Below are 18,120 nucleotides of genomic sequence, written 5' to 3'. Positions count from 1 at the left end.
GGCTGATCTTGTATTTATTCACAAGGACCTCCAGGTCTGGCTAACACAGAGACTGACTTTAATCCACTTCCAGTAGGTCCCCAACTTGCCTGCTTTGAAAAAAACTGCCGTCTCTGTTACTTGCTGGCTGAAATGTGCTCCCTTGTAAGCTATTCACACACTAAGTGATGATCAGAACTGCCTGAGAGTGTCCTTTCTTTCTGTTTAGCTCAACTAAGACTATATCAAACAGGAACTTGTCACTAGTGCCCATCTACTCCTCCCCAACTATGGGCTTGCCCTGGAGTTAAAACAGTCACCACTGACTAACAGAAAACTGCAGCCTACATGTGGATAAAACGCGCCATATAATACCGTTCACATAAGATAGAATGATAGGTCTTCAGAGGGTGTTAGCCATCTTCTCTTTTAGATGCTAATTTACTTGCATTGTTTTTGCAGAAGTTTCCTGAAAACGCCAGCAGTGTTTATCCTGACGTGTCTTCTTTGTCATCTTTTTCTTTTCCTGAAGCCATTTTGATGATGTTTTGAAAGAGTTTTTTTAGGGAAGGATTCTTTGCAGTCTTTTGAATGGAGAGTGCCTAATTTGTAAAGCTTTCGTTCAGACGTGACATGCACTTTTTTTTCCATCATGTGTTTTTAAGACTATCTGAAGGAAAAAAAAATAAAAAACCCTCCTCTTATGAACACTAAAGAGGATTTCTCATAGAAGTAGATTGGAAGAGTTTTCCAAGAGTTTTTGAAGTGTTTTTTTTTTTCAGGATGATCCGCTCCAAAAAAACCTCTTAAAATAAACTCAGTGTGAACATAACCATAGCGTATGTGTACACAGCATATTTTAGCAGTCAGCATACCCACAGTTTTTAAAGTAGAAGATACTTCAGGAAACATGTTGGTGGTGTTTTTACTGAATCATCCTTTTAATTGTCTTTTTGGTCTTTTTTATGCATTTTTTTATATTACATGTAAAATAGTGGAGGAAGTTGCATGAAGTATGGTCAGTTCTCTTACTTTAGCTTCTTAATGGCTTTCAAAAGCTAAAGTGGTTAATAGAAGTTACAAATGACTGAAAATATGCACAGCAAAATGTTAGGTTTTTTTTTTAGCTATTTTTCATGTTGATTCCTTACAGAAGCGACCTAAAATCAGATGCTGTGTGCACATAACCTTAGACTGCTCTTCTCAGAAACAGGCACTGTGATCTCTGGCAACCCCAACACTCAGTCACTTATAATGTGACTGAGGTCTGGTCACATTGAGAGAATGTGTTTACCTGAATGGTTCAGGGTGCAAGGTCCTAGAAGGTCTGTGTTGGAAGATCCTGGTAGTAGGATCGGATTCCTGGAACATGTGGTGAGACCTTGGACATGGTGGCCTGGGTGTTGGACGAATGTCCTGAATAGCACCCGCACAGGCCACGTGTGTTTGCTGAGTCTGTGAAAGGCACTGCGTTTGGGGAGCTACCTTCCGTCTGAGGATCTGGACTGTCAGTAGTGCAATGGACACAAGGATGGTGATGCCAGTTCAGCACCTTCCTCAGGAATCATGACTGACAGGCAGGCAGTCTGTGGAGCAGGAGCTCCTGAGAGATAATCCCGGGCATGGGGAAAAAACTGTGTGCACTGGCAAAAGTCAGTTATTGAACAGTGCTGTCACCCGGTGACTGGAGAAAGTCAGGCGTGACTAGTGAATGCTTGGTAAAGCTTATGTGATAAAGTAATGGAATGTGTGTAAGCCGGTGATGTGCAACCTGGCTTATGGCACAGTTTATGGCGCTTAAATAAACCGTATGGACTGTTTTGTGTGAAAAACCTGTGCCTGACTACGTTAATCCGCTGCCAAGCGAGTGTTCCCCAGCACACACAGTAGGCGTTACGCCACATTGGCTGCATAAATATTACACCAAAACACAAAAATATGCACACAAGCTGATTTCTCACCAGTAAACAAGTGACTATCAACTATTGAAGGCGTTCAGCGCTTGTTTATCGGCCTCTTTACACAGGCTGACGAAAAATAATGGCCACAGAACGATCCCCAATACAATCCTTCTGTCCCTATGGAATATAGTTTTAACATGTGAATGACTCCCAGACGTGGACTGTGCTATACTGTATGTCTGGGATGACCACATCACTAAGCTCAGGAAATGTGTTGGGTTTGTTTGTTACTATATTCTTTACTCATTATACATTTCTACAGCTACTAAGTGTATGATTTATTTGCTCTATAATTATTACTCAGTTATTGGCTATATTATATTTTATTTCTCATGTATAGTGCCAATTAGAGATCTGTCTAATCTGTGCATTTGGCTATTCTATTGTCCATCAATATATACCTTCACCACATGATGTTTTGCAGGTATTGCACATAATGTTTCTAATTTTTATTCTTAATTTATGTTCTGTCCTCAGTTGATGCCATCAATTCTTTTTCACTTATGTAGCATTCACATTTTTAGACTTTGATGTAATTTCCAACAAATGAATAAAACATCTCTATTTTGGCATCATATGTGTTTTGGAGGCCATTAGTTAAAAAGGGCTATCTAAGACACACTTGGCGCTAGCTAGTCCATCCAGCAGATCCCACAGGAAAGCATGGCCTTCATCCTTTAAAGGGATCTGAACTTAAAGAGGTTGTTCGCTACTTTATCATTGATGACCTATCCTCAGGATAGGTCATCAATGATTGACCAGTCGGGGTCTGACACCCGGCACCCCTGCCAATCAGCTCTTCCTGGTGGCGGTGGCCACCTGCCGGAAATGCTCAGTTTCTGAGCTGCTCCGTCTTCTGATAGTGGCAGTGGTCGGTTACTGCACATCCACCTCCTATTGATTTGAATAGGAGGTGGATGTGCAGCACCCGGCCGTGGCCACAATCAAAAGACCAAACCGCTCCGCAATTGAGCTTTTCAGGACTGCAGCTGTTGCCAACTCCAAGAACAGCTAATTGGCAGGGGTGCCAGTTGTCAGACCCCAACCTATCAGACATTGATAGACATCAATGATAAAGTAGTGGACAACCTCTTAAAGACGTGATCCCCTGGGTTGCTTTCCCACAGTTGCTGCTGGCCAGAGGAGCGAGTCTGAGGCAAAAACAATGTTTAGCTAGCCTAGCCTGATCAGTAACTGGAGTGACGAGACAAAGGCCCCGAATTAAAAGCCATAATCCGGGAAATAGGTGAGATCACATACCAGGAAATCAGTCAAAATGAAATCAATCAGTATTATGGGAAATTTCAGGATCAGATGAAGTCTCTGAGTATGATCTGTTTTCGGAAAGGTTCCAGGAACAATGTCTTGCAATTAAGATAGAAGGCTGGGATTATATATAGGGATTGGTACTGCCCCATTAGCCACAGCAAGAAGATGCATACACCTGCTGAACATCAAACACACCCATTAGTCTAGATTAGTGAAACCACAGATCTCAGTTAAACTAGTCCCTGGCCGAACAGCATCTGCAGGTACGGGTGGAGATGAGACGGGCATATTTTTCAGTTTTTTTACTCTTTTTGTTTTTGTAGGTTTCAGTATAATGTTATCAGTAGCTGCCGAGAAAGATGGTGAAAGAATAAAATATCTTTCCTTAGGCCACTACATTGTTCTATCTATTTTAGATTCCTCCTGGAAATAAATTGACATTTGGATACCATTTCCTTTCTTAAAGGGCTGTGTACAGACTCAGCTTGTTAGAAATATACTAAGACAGAAGGAGAACAGGTTGGACAAAAATAAAATTCAATTTTGACAATGTGGTATAAAGAAAGTAAGAGTATGTATTTGGTGTTAGTTTGATGCAAAAAATGTACATATCTTACAAATTTAATTTCTCATATTTATATTCTTCTACAGGTATACCCTGTGTTCAGTATAATCCCACTCCACCTGGTTCTACATATGTTGCCCAGACTTTTGGTAATGCTTCTGAATTCAATGTAGATATGACCAACACTTCAACTTCAAAATGTAACTTAGAATTAAACAGCACAAATGTTACAGCTTCAGCAACAATGTCCTTGCCAAGTTTTAGCACTTTCATTGAGGGATATTCAGGAAACTATGAACTTAAGCCTTCGTGCTTGTATCAAATGCAAACATCTGGGCAGAGGCCACTGTTAAAAATGGAAAATCCACATTTGGTCACCTACCAAAGTTCAATCCCTCTGCAAACGCAAGAAGCCATGCCAAGCATTTCAATGAATTTCAAATCATCAGTTCCTTCAATTTCGTCTGCACCTGGATTTTCAGCTCACCAAACACAACAATGGGAAGAACCTCACCATTCGTCAGGTATACATTCATGTATGACTTCCGGTCACTTGATGGATACCTCACATAAAACTGTTTCTCCACGATTTCCAATTTTTCATTTTAAGACTTCTCCTCCAGGTTCACCATTGTCTAACCGCCCTGTATGCTATGAAGCTTCTCATAGCATTTCAGTAGGAACTCAAGGAGATCCAACACAATTACCAGGGGAATCCATCCCATTCAACCTACCGATAACAAAAGTATCAAATCTTGTATTTTCTCCACTTTCAAGTGGTCAAGCAATTAGCGTGGTCGGCGAGGGAAGTTTTCCATCACCAACTAGTAGAAGCTCTTCGTCTGGGGAGGGAGCCTGTGCTGTATGTGGAGATAATGCTGCATGTCAACACTATGGTGTTAGAACGTGTGAGGGATGTAAAGGCTTCTTTAAGGTAAGATTTTATTCTTATGCATGTGTTTATTTAGGGTGGAAGTGTACATGTAGAACATAGTGTTTTGTGTGCACTGTCCAGTCAGTCAAATAAAAACATGTTATATCTGTTTAATGAACTAGATTACAATAAAGGCATTTTTAGCTCAGAAAATGTATTTAAAAGGGCTCTACATGACTAAAGGCATTAAATAGAGACATTTATCTGGAACTGATCCTTTGGAAAGTGTTTGAGCGAGAAATGGAAGCACTGCGTATATAGATGCGTACAAGTTCATGACTTCAAAAATGGAGTTGCTTACACATAAATGTATGGAGGCAGCCAAGACCTTAAAGGGAGTTATCTCAAGTAACAAATAGTCAAAATTGCAAGGTGCTTGTAAAAACTAGGAATTTTGCAATTTAAAGAATCACTCCAGTCAGTTTATATCCTCTTAAAGGGAATATGTCACTCCATTTTCGGCCCATAAGCTGCGACCACAGCCATCAGGGGCTTATCTACAGCCCCCTATGTAACATGAAAGAGAAGAAAAGCAAGTTAGATTATACTCACCAGGGGGCGGGTGCGGTGGATATTGAGGTCCGGTCCGGCGCTTCCCATCTTCTAGAGATGACGTCCTCCTTCTTACTTCTGCCGCGGCTCCTGAGCAGGTGTACTTTCTCTGCCCTGTTGAGGGCAAAGTAATGTACTGCAGTGCGCAGGTGCCAGGAAAAGTCAGAGCGGTCCGGCGCCTGCGCACTACAGTACTTTAGTCTGCCCTCAACAGGGCAGATAAAGTACACCTGCTCAGGAGCCGCGGCAGAAGTAAGAAGGAGGACGTCATCTCTAGAAGATGGGATCCGCCAGACCAGACCGGACCCCCGATGAGTATAATATAACTCGTTTTCTTATCTTTCAGGTTACATCGGGGGCTTATCTACAGCATTACAGAATTCTGTAGATAAGCCCCTGATGGCTGTGGCCACATCTTATAGGCCAAAAATGGGGTGACAGATTCCCTTTAATATATTGCAATCACCTTATCAAATAACACTGTGTACTTACAATTGCTCCTTTTGCCTTTCTTCCCAGTTAATCCTTCACGTCCCTTGCGTTATGTAGAAACATGAAGTCTCTTTTCCACACATGGATCATTCCCTTCACTTCTTCACCCAGCTGCTCGGCCCCTCCTTGTCAGGGACTTTTACAGTGATGACTTATACAGAGAAAAGAGACCTCCTGTTTCTACAAAGAGCTTAGACTGATTTTGCTAGTCAGTTTTTAATTACATGATTTCAAAGATCTAATGGAAAACAAAAGAATTCACTTGGAAGAAAGTCAAAATGAAAAATTGTAAGTACACACTGCGATGTAATATGATGCTTGCTATATATTAATAGTATAAGAACTTTGATGGAAGTGCTTCTTTAACCCTTATTACAAAAATCTCACTGTTCACAAAGACGCAGGGATTATTAATTTTGTTGTGTACAGCTAGTTGCTCAGGTTGCCTGCTATCCCCCCAATCCCAGCCTGGCCGGTTGCCTAGGCAAGGAGTGTGTGGTGAGAGGAGGCTCTAATCTTTACACGTCGCTTACAACTATCTATAGATGGCGGTATCCAACCAGCTTCAGTCCACATGTACTTCTGATAACAAAATTGCAGCCAAAGAAAATTTGCTCCAAAGGAGTAATTATAGATAAATATCATACCCAAATGTTATAGCAGCATAGACATGTATATATAATGTTGGCTATAACATCGAAGTACAAAATCAAACCTATACAAAATGCTAAAAAGTAGTAAATCCAATAAATAGCTTTATTAATGTCTTGTATCAATTAATAAGTAAAAGAAGGTTAAAAACAGAAGATACAAAGGGAGGTGGCAAACAAAACAGCAGGAGATAAAAATTGAATTATTATTTAATGGCCTTCCAAGTATACACAGTAAATGGAGGGCACCACCAGAAAAATTTATGTTTATATGTAAGAGCAAGAGTCTCACCAGGGTATGCAAGTAGACATGTAATAGAGCAAGAAAAAGTCAGACCCATAAAAGGGAGCACCTCAATTGCATAAGAAATATATATGTGTGTGTGTGTGTGTGTGTGTGTGTAATACAAAATTTGAATTTTTATTATTCTCCAAAAAATACATACAGAGACAGAACAAAACACATATAGTGTAAAAACAATTAAAATTGCATCTGTGTGCAAAGGAGACTCAAGACCAGATGCCACACCTCAGTATAAAGGCAATGGCAAACCACAGCAGGCTCCCATAAAAGACGCTAAATGAATAAATACTGTATATCTGGCATTAGAAATGCATGCCTACAAATGTACAAGCATGTATCACAAAAAACTTATATAAATATAATATGTGCAAAAAAATTGCATATATAGAGAGTGACAAATGACAAAATTTAACAATGAGTATACAATACCAAAAGAAGGTCCAACAGCATTTGTGATCAAAAATTGGTTTGAAAAAATATCCAGTTGCTAATATGAAACAATGGTAACCCCTCAAAGGGGGGAATTTTAACACTGAGTCAAATGTGAAGGACATATAACGAAGAGAAATGTCCAAGAGATGGTAAAACTGAATAAGTGTGCAAAACCACACTAAGGTGCAGAGAAGCTGAGAATCAGGGCAATGGTATGTCCCAGAAACATGAAAAAAAGCCAGCAGCGCCACCAGGGATAAGGGGAGCCAGTGAGTGGGATGAGATCCCACGCGTATCGCCACACAAGAGGTGGCTTCCTCAGGGTAAAATAGCATGGTGTGTTTAACGTTCTGAAGCCATATATACTCTTTTCTGTATAATCAGCACATGGCTCACCTGTGAGGAGGAGAGAGTCAGCGTTCAAGGTGCACAATAGCACATATGCAGGAGAATGACCGCAGCCATCTTGTGCATAGGGAGACGATTTAAATAAAGTTGAATAAAAAACACTTACTGTGCATGCGTCAGATTCTCTAATGCTAGTCTAAAGATGGCGCCGTTATCTCGTATTGGCACTCAAAGAACGCGATAGTACATAAGGAAGGGAACAGGCCGCGGCCATCTTGTACATAGAAAGGGATTGACAATAAAGTTACATTGAAAGTACTTATTGCGCATGCGTTGGTTTCTCTGCTGTCATGCTTTAAAGTAACGCCGTCATTCCATACACCTCAAAAGCACGGAAAAAAATGCTTACTGCGCATGCGTCAATTAATCAGACAAATGCTCCCATATACCGCTATGATCTAATGTGTACAAGGGCGCAGCAACCAATATGCAAGAAAACGATATAATCCCTATTACAACCGCGTCATCATCAGAGTAAGTCCCGCAACCAATTTGGTCAAACAGAAATATTTGGGGGGACCCTATGCACACAATAAATCTTATAAGAATAATAATGACCGCAAAACAGCAAAAATATATAATCGCCGCGAATGAGTCAATTGCTCAATCGCATAGTGCCATTATGCAGTGTGTACATAGAGATACAGACATCAAAAAATGATAATGGCCTCAAAACTACAGATACATTTATCGCTGCGCATGTGTCAATTGTTCAGTCATATATTATCGCATAGTGCCGTTTTGCAATGTGTGCACAAAGGCGCTAACGTCCATAAACGTGGTCTTATATATACCCGGCGGCATTGCCATAAAGAAACATAAGCGCCACCATTTTGTTCAATCAAAGGCAGGCAAAGGTGTTAAAGGGATTACTCCACACATAGATTTTGTTTAGGAAGTACATGTGTTGAATGTTAAATGCCACATATTATAAGCGCAAGCGCGAAACTGTTAAGAATTTCCTGAATATTTTTTTTGAAAAAAGCCTTCTGAAAATTTTTTTTCTAAAAAATCCCCAGAGAGCTTTGAGATCACACAAGCCACATCTTGATGTAAATGTATTACTTCCTAAAATGTGGATCTCTAAGGACACAAACAAACAGTGCAGTATATGTATATTTTTTGAAAAAACACTCTGAAAAAAATTTTTTCTAAAAAAAATTTCCTACAAAAAATCGCCAGAGAGCTAAGGACACAAACAAACAGTGCAGTATATGTGCAAATTTTGCTATATATGAAAGATTACAATGTAGGCAAAGAGATAACCCAGATACGTGCATTAGGGTAAAAATTCCCTTAGAGATTGTATTGTAAGGGGTTCCAATGGATTGTAATGAAAAAGAAAATGCTCACACAAGAATTGAATTTACTAAATTGATTTACTTAATAAATGATAAGATCAAATAATAAACAGAATAAACAATAAATATACACGCAAATTAAACATACATTACATTATTCAGGTAGAATTCAGGTCCATCTCTTTCTTATATCCGTGTCCTCATCTGGTCCGATCATCTCCCCTCTGCCCTCTGTCTCTCTCTCTGTCTCCCTCTGCTAATGAGTCCCCTCTTTTTATCCCCCAAAAGCATGCAAATGTGTCTTAAGCCCCCGTTACACATAGCGATATCGCTAGTAATATCGCTGTAATGTCACCGATTTTGTGACGTAGCAGCGATATTGCTAGCGATATCGCTACATGTGATACTTACCTCCGACCGGCTCTCCCGCTGCTCATCGCTGGTCGTGCGAGAACGTCCTGGACCATTTCTCGTCGGGCGCTTCCTGCTGGGCTTCCTGTGGCGCCGACGAGCGACGCGTGGACGCGGGCGGGAGGACGTCAGGATCGCCGCGTCTGACAGGTAAGTAGCGACCCCCGACCCTGCGATGTTGCTGGTGAGATCTGCCTGTGTGGCAGCTCACTAGCGACCACTTAGCGATGCACCAGCGATCCATATCGTTGTCGGGATCGCTGGTGCATCGCTACGTGTAACGGTACCCTTAGTTAAAAAGCTTTGATCTATCCTTGAATGCTAATGAGAAAGTCCCCTGAAACCAAATAGATGAGAATTCACCAGATAACCTCCTTGGGAACGTTTACACACCCAATCTAATTATGGCAACAAAGGTCCTTTGTTGGTAGATAAGTGTAAACCAGTTATTTGCTCTGCTTGGACAATTTGACCATCTGGTTGAACAAGTCAATTACCTTCTAGTAAGGATCAAAGAGATGAGACTATATATATATACAGTAGATTGTAACCGTATCAATAGTTGGTATTAATTAATTGGTGTGTATACATTTCACCCCTTGGTTTCAATCAGTTTAATTAATTAACCTGCCACTAAACTATACCATTTATTATTATTTGCATTGCTCATTTATATATATAAATTTATTTGCTACCAATAGAAAACCGCTTGGTAAAAAATAGCATCCTGTGCTTAAAAGGAAAAAATAACAAAACGAAAACAACATTGGACCAGCAGGTGCTTTAGAGAAATCTTTCTTCTTTAGATCTTCTTAGACCACAATTCTGAATGGGTTTGTTGCAGGGACGCACGGGGAGTATTATGCCCTCATCACTTGGCCTTAGTGACTTCACTACATTCCCTGGTTAGCAAAAGAACAGACTCTAAAGAGCAGTCTGTCCCTGGACTTCATGAAATTACCCCCTCGGTGCAGGTGTCCAATGGCTGAGCATGAGTCCTTTCATCTTCTATTGCTGCAGCTGTTCAGGGCCTCACTTTATATGCCATTTGGTTTCCGGCAGAAGCTTCTAGGGTTAGTTGTCCCCTGGCTTGTCATCAGCTGACAGTCATGAGGATTCACCCTGGTGACGGTTCAGCATCATCTGGGCTCAGTCTCAGTGCTCAATTGGACATCTTCAGTCTACACACAAGACACAGCCTGCACTGAGGGAAAGTGAAATTCCCAATCATACTTGAAAGTTCAAAAGTCTTGGCAGAGCTAACTCAGTCCAAAGCAACAGTCCAAAATAACTCAGTCCATGATATATTCACAGTCCAAGATAGAATAACTTGTTCAATATAACTCAGTCCGGGTGGCTTGTTTTTTCCATCCCTTGATCAAATGAATCAAACAAAATTTCTGTAGGTTTGTTGGTCCAAATTAATTGTGCCCAGAATGACTTTTGAAATTTTCTACTGTAGCAAATATTTCTACTCTAGATAATAACTACTACATAAAATATATCATATGTGTATGGACTTATACACTGAAATAAATCATAACATCAAAATATCAGATACCAGTTATCAAACACATCAAATTCATGTCAATCACACTTGCATAATAATGATGATCATAATTACCAGTACAATCATGTTCATGGAGATCACAAAATAATGTTACTACTAGTCAGAATCAGTACAATTACATGTTAAGGAAAACAGAACCCAAACCAATTTGCTATTAACCCAATTCTAGCAAATTATTATTTTTACATCATAATATACACAATACATCAACACACACTCTGGCTTCACCTAATGCATTCATTCAGTAAGCAGGAGAGATTCTCATTTGCATATAGACAAACACACACTTTGGGTAACCACACATTTGCATTGCATGACTCAGGTGTAGGTGAACAAAACTATATCGAGAACAAAAGACTGACATTAACAAACTAGCATTCATTGAAATCATTTATCATATATGTTCTTCAAAACCCAATTTGCACGGGAGCTCCTAAAAAATAAAACATGTTAAAACTCAAAAATAAGTCTCAAAATATCATCTTATATTAGGTAGATAGACTCCTTTTTCACTACTGCAGAAATTAACTATTTTGCTGTGCACTGTATTTACATGTTAATTAAATGGCCAAGGTTTCTTCTTTTACTCCTGAAAACAAAAGGTTAATTACACACTCCACCCCCAAATCCAACTTGTAGTGGACTGAAAAGAGAAAAAACAATTCCTTTAAAAACCAAGAATGCTAAACACATTACAATTAAAATTCAAAAAGTTAGCTCATAAAAAATAAAAATATTCCAAATAAAAAGTAAAAATAAAAATACCACGTGGATTTTTTCTTTGGCTGTGAACCAATTTTAACCAGGGATAACCATGACAAATACACAAAGCACATACAGTGACAAAGACAACACTTAGTACAAATAAGTCATCTATTATCTTGTCAACCCCCCAGTATATTATCAGTCATCTATCTTTAGTTCAGTCTTAAATTCATTGTCTGTACTGTCACTCCCTCTTTTCCATGTATGTTTCTCTCACATGGCTCCCACATACAGAATCATCTTATATCTGCTGTGGTCTTTTGCCTTTTAAAACATCAAGGTCTATTACAAACCCTCAGGTGAGGAATGCACATTTATGCATCACCAAAACCAAACCCAATTCATCATATATCAGCCAGCGCATACTTCATAGTATGCTCACAAGAATATTTCTCTAAGAAACTCTAGAACGAAAACAAACATTATTAGACATCAAAAAATGGCAAAACTGTTCAAACAACAATTTTCAGGGATGTTCCACAACTTTTATTTAAAATCTGCATTTAAAATTAGTCCATGAGGGAATCATGGCAGGGGGTGTAGTATGCCATGGTATTGGAAGAGTGCAAGGGGCGGTTACAGTGGGGGCTTTGCATGCCTCCATCAGGTGTCCCACCTCTATCTTTCCAATCCCCTATCTCATTTGTCGCCACCTTCTTGGGCCTGGCGAATTGTAATTTACTTCTCAGATCTTGCCATCTCCTCAACAGGTCACTTGTAGAGATCCCATCTATCTCCTGGAAAGGAACTCCACTAGCTATCAGGTCACAAAACAACTCCTTCCTGCTCTTTCTTATTTGAGTATCATCCTCTTTTCTCCTTTCTTGATCTACTCTCTCTACTGTACTATTTTTTTTACTCTTTTGCTCTCAGTCACGGTCACGCGTGTCTGGACGCAGCGAGTAACGCAAGGTGAACCCATAAGACACCCGTGACCCTGGATACACCGCCTCCAGTTGGGCAAATTTAAATAATAAAACGTGCAGCTGGATACGCCGCCTCCAACTGGCGAATTTAGGTATTACACGTTATACATACAGTAGTCTGTAAAACCAGGTTCCCAGCATCATGTTCCCACATGCTTTATGCATCCATTAGCCCTCTGTGTCTGTACTGTTACACACTTAACATTATTGCTGGTCCATACAATCAGGGCAACTGTTACCACCCACCTTTCGTGTCTACCTCTTTCCTCATAGACTGTAAGCTTGCGAGCAGGGCCCTCACTCCTCTTGGTATTTGTTATAATCTACTGTATGTGATTATTGTTATGCTGTAATGTCTATTGTCTGTACAAATCCCCTCTGAAATGTAAAGTGCTGCGGAATATGTCGGCGCTATAAAAATAAAATTTATTATTATTATTATAGTCTGGAAACCCCGCCTCCAGTAAGGCAAATTTAAATAATAAAGGGGGAATCTGGGTAACATTAACAATGGTGGACCCTGCAATAGGGAATAGGGAAGTGGAGACCTCCTGTACTCCCCTGAGCCAGTGTCCCTGCACTCCTAACGTTCCCTAGGCCGGTTCTGCACCGAGCGACGCACAGGAACCTAGAAACCCTAGCTCGCCCTGAACCTAAACCCTCACTAGGGAATTGGTCGGTGCGGAAACTAATCCCACCACTGCACTAAACACACATGAGGGAAAATGACAATACAGGGGAAACACCACTTAGCTTTGCTCTGTTGCGTACGCTCCTAGCAACAGAGCCCACCACCTGTGTGCAACTTCACCCGGATCCATCACCATAACTGGATCCTTCACCATAGTGCAGCCTTGGAGCAGCGTCCACCACCAATTGCAGAAGTCCAGTAACAGAGTCCCAAAGATGAGTTCAGCTCCTGCCCAAAAGTCAAGCATGCTTGAGTCCAGCTCTCAGCAACAAAGTCCCGCACGCTGAGTGCAACTCTCTCCATAGTCGTCACTCCACCAAGCCATGCAAGCACTTCCTGCCGACACCATAAACTGTGACTCCACCACGCCATGCCAGCCTTTCTTGCAGACCACATAGCTGCCACTCGTCCCCTCTGGGATGCGCAGGACTCATGTTCAGCTCCTTCATCACCCAGGCTTGCTTCCCAAATGACGAACACACAATATCACCAACAGTGATTGAACACACCTGGCTCTCTTTTATAGAGCCTCACACCTGATTTATAATTACGTGCACTAAACCAAAGAAACTAAAGTGCACTACCACTCACCACCACCGGGGCAACTTAAAATGAACGACACCACGTGTAATAATTCTAATGGCCACCGGGGGCCATCACATCACTTTGGCACCTAGCCAAAGGAAAAAAGTTCACTTATCCATTTAAACTGTCAGATCCACGCTGGTTCATGACAGTACCCCCTCCTTAATTACTTGTGCTTGTTGGTCAATTCAGTTTGTTGTGTAATCAGCCTGCCCCTGCTGGGGCTATGCTGAAATTCCACTCCTATTAATCAGTATTTGCCAGTCTGCTTTTTGTCTGCTTAGATTGGCTTATTTATGGGGGGTTGTTGTATGATGAACCTAATGCCGTTGATCAAGCTCAGAGAACCCTGTTGGCATTAAACCAGGGTCAGGATCCTGCAGAGTTGTACTGTCAAAAATTCCGAAAGTGGGCGGTCCTTACTACATGGAATGATAGTGCATTGGCAGCTCTCTTTCGGAAAGGTTTGTCAGAGACCGTAAAAGATGTTATGGTGGGATTTCCTGTTCCCTCTGGTCTGGATGGCTCTATGTCATTAGCCATTTAAGTTGATCGGCGTTTACGTGAACATAAAACTACACGGGAGGCGCTGCCACCTTTTGAACAAATGTCTGAACCTATGCAGTGTGAGTTGGGGTTGTCAGTGAGTTCTTAGGGATGCTCCTGATTTCTCTACCTCTCCTCAGTCTCATGATATTCCTGATTATCTGGCTGATTTCTCTGATGTTTTTAGTGAGAGTAAGGCCTGTTTCACACTTCCGTTTTTGTGTCCGCCAAACGGATCCGTTTCCGTTTTTTTGACGGAAACTGATGCAAACGGATCCGTTTTTTAAAAACGGATCCGTTTTTTTGACGGATCCGCGGTAACCGTAATGGAAGTCTATGGGACAAAAAAACGGATCCTGCAAAAAATGGCGGATCCGTTTTTTTACGGAAAACAACGGATTTTGACGGATTTGAAAAAACGGAAGTGTGAAACAGGCCTAAGTCTGCATCTTTGCCTCCTCATAGGAGTTATGACTGTGCAATTGAGTTGATGCCTGGGTGTAAATGTCCCAAGGGTCAGCTTTTCAACTTATCTGTACCCGAAAATGATGCTATGCGATCCTATATTAAGGAGTCGTTGGAGAAGGGTCATATTAGACCATCCTGTTTTTTTTTTTTTTTTTTTGTGGCCAAGAAAGATGGTTCATTAAGACCGTATATTGATTATCGTTCCCTTAACAAGATGACGGTTAAATATCAGTACCCGTTACCTCTGATGTCTGATTTATTCTCCAGAGTTAAGAGTGCCTACTGGTTTACTAAGCTTGACCTCAGGGGGGCGTATAATCTTATTCGCATCAAGCACGGGGATGAATGGAAGGCGGCGTTTAATACTCCGGAGGGACATTTTGAGTACCTGGTGATGCCTTTTGGGCTTTCTAATGCACCTTCTGTCTTCCAATCCTTTATGAATGATATTTTCTGAGACTTTGTGGATAAGTTTTTGATCATCTATCTGGATGATATTTTGATCTTTTCTAGTGATTGGGATTCCCATGTGGAACATGTCCGGACTGTGTTCCGGATTTTGAGGGAGAATTCCCTGTTTGTTAAGGGATCGAAGTGCCTCTTTGGTGTACAGAGGATTTCATTTTTGGGATTTATCTTGTCTCCATTGACTATTGAAATGGACCCGGCCAAGGTACAGGCCATTTATGATTGGGTTCAGCCTACTTCTTTGAAGGCTCTCCAGAGGTTTTTGGGTTTTTCTAATTTCTATCGTAAATCTATAGGTAATTTTCTAGTATTGTCAAACCACTGACTGATCTAACCAAGAAGGGAGCTGATGTGCTGAATTGGTCTCCTGAGGCTGTCTCAGCATTTCAGGAGCTTAAGCGGAGATTTACTTCAGCTCCAGTTTTACGGCAACCTGATGTCTCACTTCCATTTCAAGTGGAGGTGGACGCTTCTGAGATTGGTGCAGGAGCTGTGTTGTCCCAAAAAGACCCTGTGACTTCTAAGATGAATCCCTGTGCCTTCTTTTCTCGAAAGTTCTCCCCATCTGAACGCAACTATGACGTGGGGAATCGGGAATTGTTGGCTATGAAATGGGCATTTGAGGAATGGAGACATTGGTTGGAGGGAGCTAGGCATCAATTTGTGGTCCTCACCGATCACAAGAATCTGATTTATCTGGAGTCGGCCAAACGCTTGAATTCTAGACAGGCTAGATGGGCCTTGTTTTTCACGCGTTTTAATTTTGTGGTCTCTTTTCTTCCGGGCACTAAGAATGTTAAGGCAGATGCCCTTTCTAGGAGTTTCTTTGCTGATTCTCTTAATGTGACCGAGCCTACTACTATCCTAGGTGAGGGGGTAGTTCTTTCTGCCATTTCGCCCGATTTGAGACGCGCCCTGGAGGAATTTCGGGAGGATAAACCTGAGCGTTGCCCTATGGGAAGATTGTATGTTCCTGACCAGTGGAGAAAGAGAGTGATGTCTGAAGTCCATTGCTCCGCATTGGCTGGTCATCCGGGTATTTTTGGTACCAGAGATTTGGTGAGTCGGTCGTTTTGGTGGCCTGCCTTATCTCGTGATGTCAGGAATTTTGTACAGTCCTATGGTACTTGTTCTCGGTCTAAACCCTGTTCTCGTTCTAGTGGGTTGCTGATGCCCCTGCCGGTGCCCAAGATGCCATGGACCCATATCTCAATGGATTTTATTTCTGATTTTCCTGTCTCTCAGAGAATGACTGTTATCTGGGTGATTTGTGATAGATTTTCGAAGATGGTCCATCTTGTACCACTCCCAAAGTTGCCATCTTCCGCTGAGTTGGTGCCCTTGTTTTTACAACAGGTGGTTCGGTTACACGGGATTCCTGAGAACATTGTGTCTGATAGAGGGGTCCAGTTTGTTTCCAGATTCTGGAAAGCCTTTTGTTTCAATCTGGGAATTCAGTAATCCTTCTCCTCCGCGTTTCACCCCCAGACCAATGAGCAGACTGAGAGAACAAACCAGACCCTGGAGTCTTATTTAAGATGTTTTATATCTGCTGATCAAGATGATTGGGTCTCATTTTTGCCCTTGGACGAATTTGCGCTGAACAATAGAGCTAGTTCTGTCACTTTGATGTCACCCTTTTTCTGTAATTTTGGGTTTCATCCTCGATTCTCTTCAGGGCAAGTGGAATCTTTGTCCTGCCCAGGTGTGGACACTGTGGTTGTGAGAATGCAGCAGATATGGTACCAAGTGGTGGATAAGTTGTCACTCTCTCAGAAAAAGGCCCAGCGTTTTTCCAACCGGCGTAGGACCTTTGGTCCCCGGTTTAAAGTGGGTGATATGGTTTGGCTGTCGTCTAAGAATATTCCTATGAAGGTTGCATCTCCAAAATTTAAGCCGAAATTTATTGGACCTAAATAAGATTTTTGAGATTCTTAATCCTGTTTCTTTTCGATTGGCTCTTCCAGTTACGTTCAAAATCCATAACGTATTTCACAAGTCACTGTTGAAGAGGTTTGTTGAGCCAGTAGTTCCTGTGGCGGCACCTCCTGATCCTGTATTGGTTAAAGGCAATGTGGAATATGAGGTAGAGAAAATATTGGATTCTCGTTTGGTTAGACAGAGACTCCAGTAGTTGGTCAAATGGAAGGGATATGGCCAGGAGGATAATTCTTGGGTCTCTGCCTCTGATATTCATGCCAATAAATTGGTTCGTGCTTTCCACCGGGCCCATCCTGATCGGCCTGGTGGCATGGATGAGGGTTCGGTGACCCCTCCTCAAGGGGGGTACTGTCATGAACTCATTTTCTGCTCCACCAGTTGAGAGTCCCCTTCCGTTCTCACTCTGGTGGTGACAGGAGGTAGTGCGGTTGGTTTAAGTGGTAGTGATCTGCCACCTGATGAGGAAGATAACGATTGGATCTCTGGAGTATCAGACTGGATATAAGACAGCCGACGCCCTATCCGGGTGCTGGTGATTCAGTCTGCTTCTCAGGTCCTGGACTTCAGCTCTCTTCCAGTCTTCTCAAGTTAAGTTTGTTTTTTTTATTAATGTTCACACTTGTGCTTGTTGGTCAATTCAGTTTGTTGTGTAATCAGCCTGCCCCTGCTGGGGCTATGCTGAAATTCCACTCCTATTAATCAGTATTTGCCAGTCTGCTTTTTGTCCCTTATTAGATTGGCCTTTTTTTTTTGCTCTGTCTCAGAATATTTCAGAGTGCTGATATAGGTTTAGAAGTCTAGTGACTTCAGGGTTAATTTTGCTATCAGAAGTGTTGGACAATATTTTTGTAGGTTGTTTTTGGCAGATTGCAGACAGTGTCTTTCCTTTTCTGTCCTTTTTA

The 18,120-nt window shown here is 41.5% G+C and overlaps 1 protein-coding gene across 9 annotated transcripts in view; it reads left to right on the top strand.

Moving 5' to 3' along the window:
• Positions 1-18,120, top strand: part of NR4A3 (nuclear receptor subfamily 4 group A member 3) — a 379,358-nt gene that overhangs the window by 66,702 nt on the left and 294,536 nt on the right. For all 9 annotated transcript variants that reach the window (XM_073587666.1, XM_073587669.1, XM_073587665.1 and 6 more), the window contains one exon: positions 3,861-4,708. In XM_073587666.1, the coding sequence (XP_073443767.1) occupies positions 3,861-4,708 (848 nt within the window). The remainder of the gene's footprint in view (positions 1-3,860; positions 4,709-18,120) is intronic.

Source organism: Dendrobates tinctorius, unplaced genomic scaffold, assembly GCF_039654945.1.
Source record: "Dendrobates tinctorius isolate UK_male_01 unplaced genomic scaffold, ASM3965494v1 ptg000102l, whole genome shotgun sequence".
Taxonomy (NCBI): Eukaryota; Metazoa; Chordata; class Amphibia; order Anura; family Dendrobatidae; genus Dendrobates; species Dendrobates tinctorius.
This window is presented reverse-complemented; position numbering and strand designations above follow the sequence as displayed.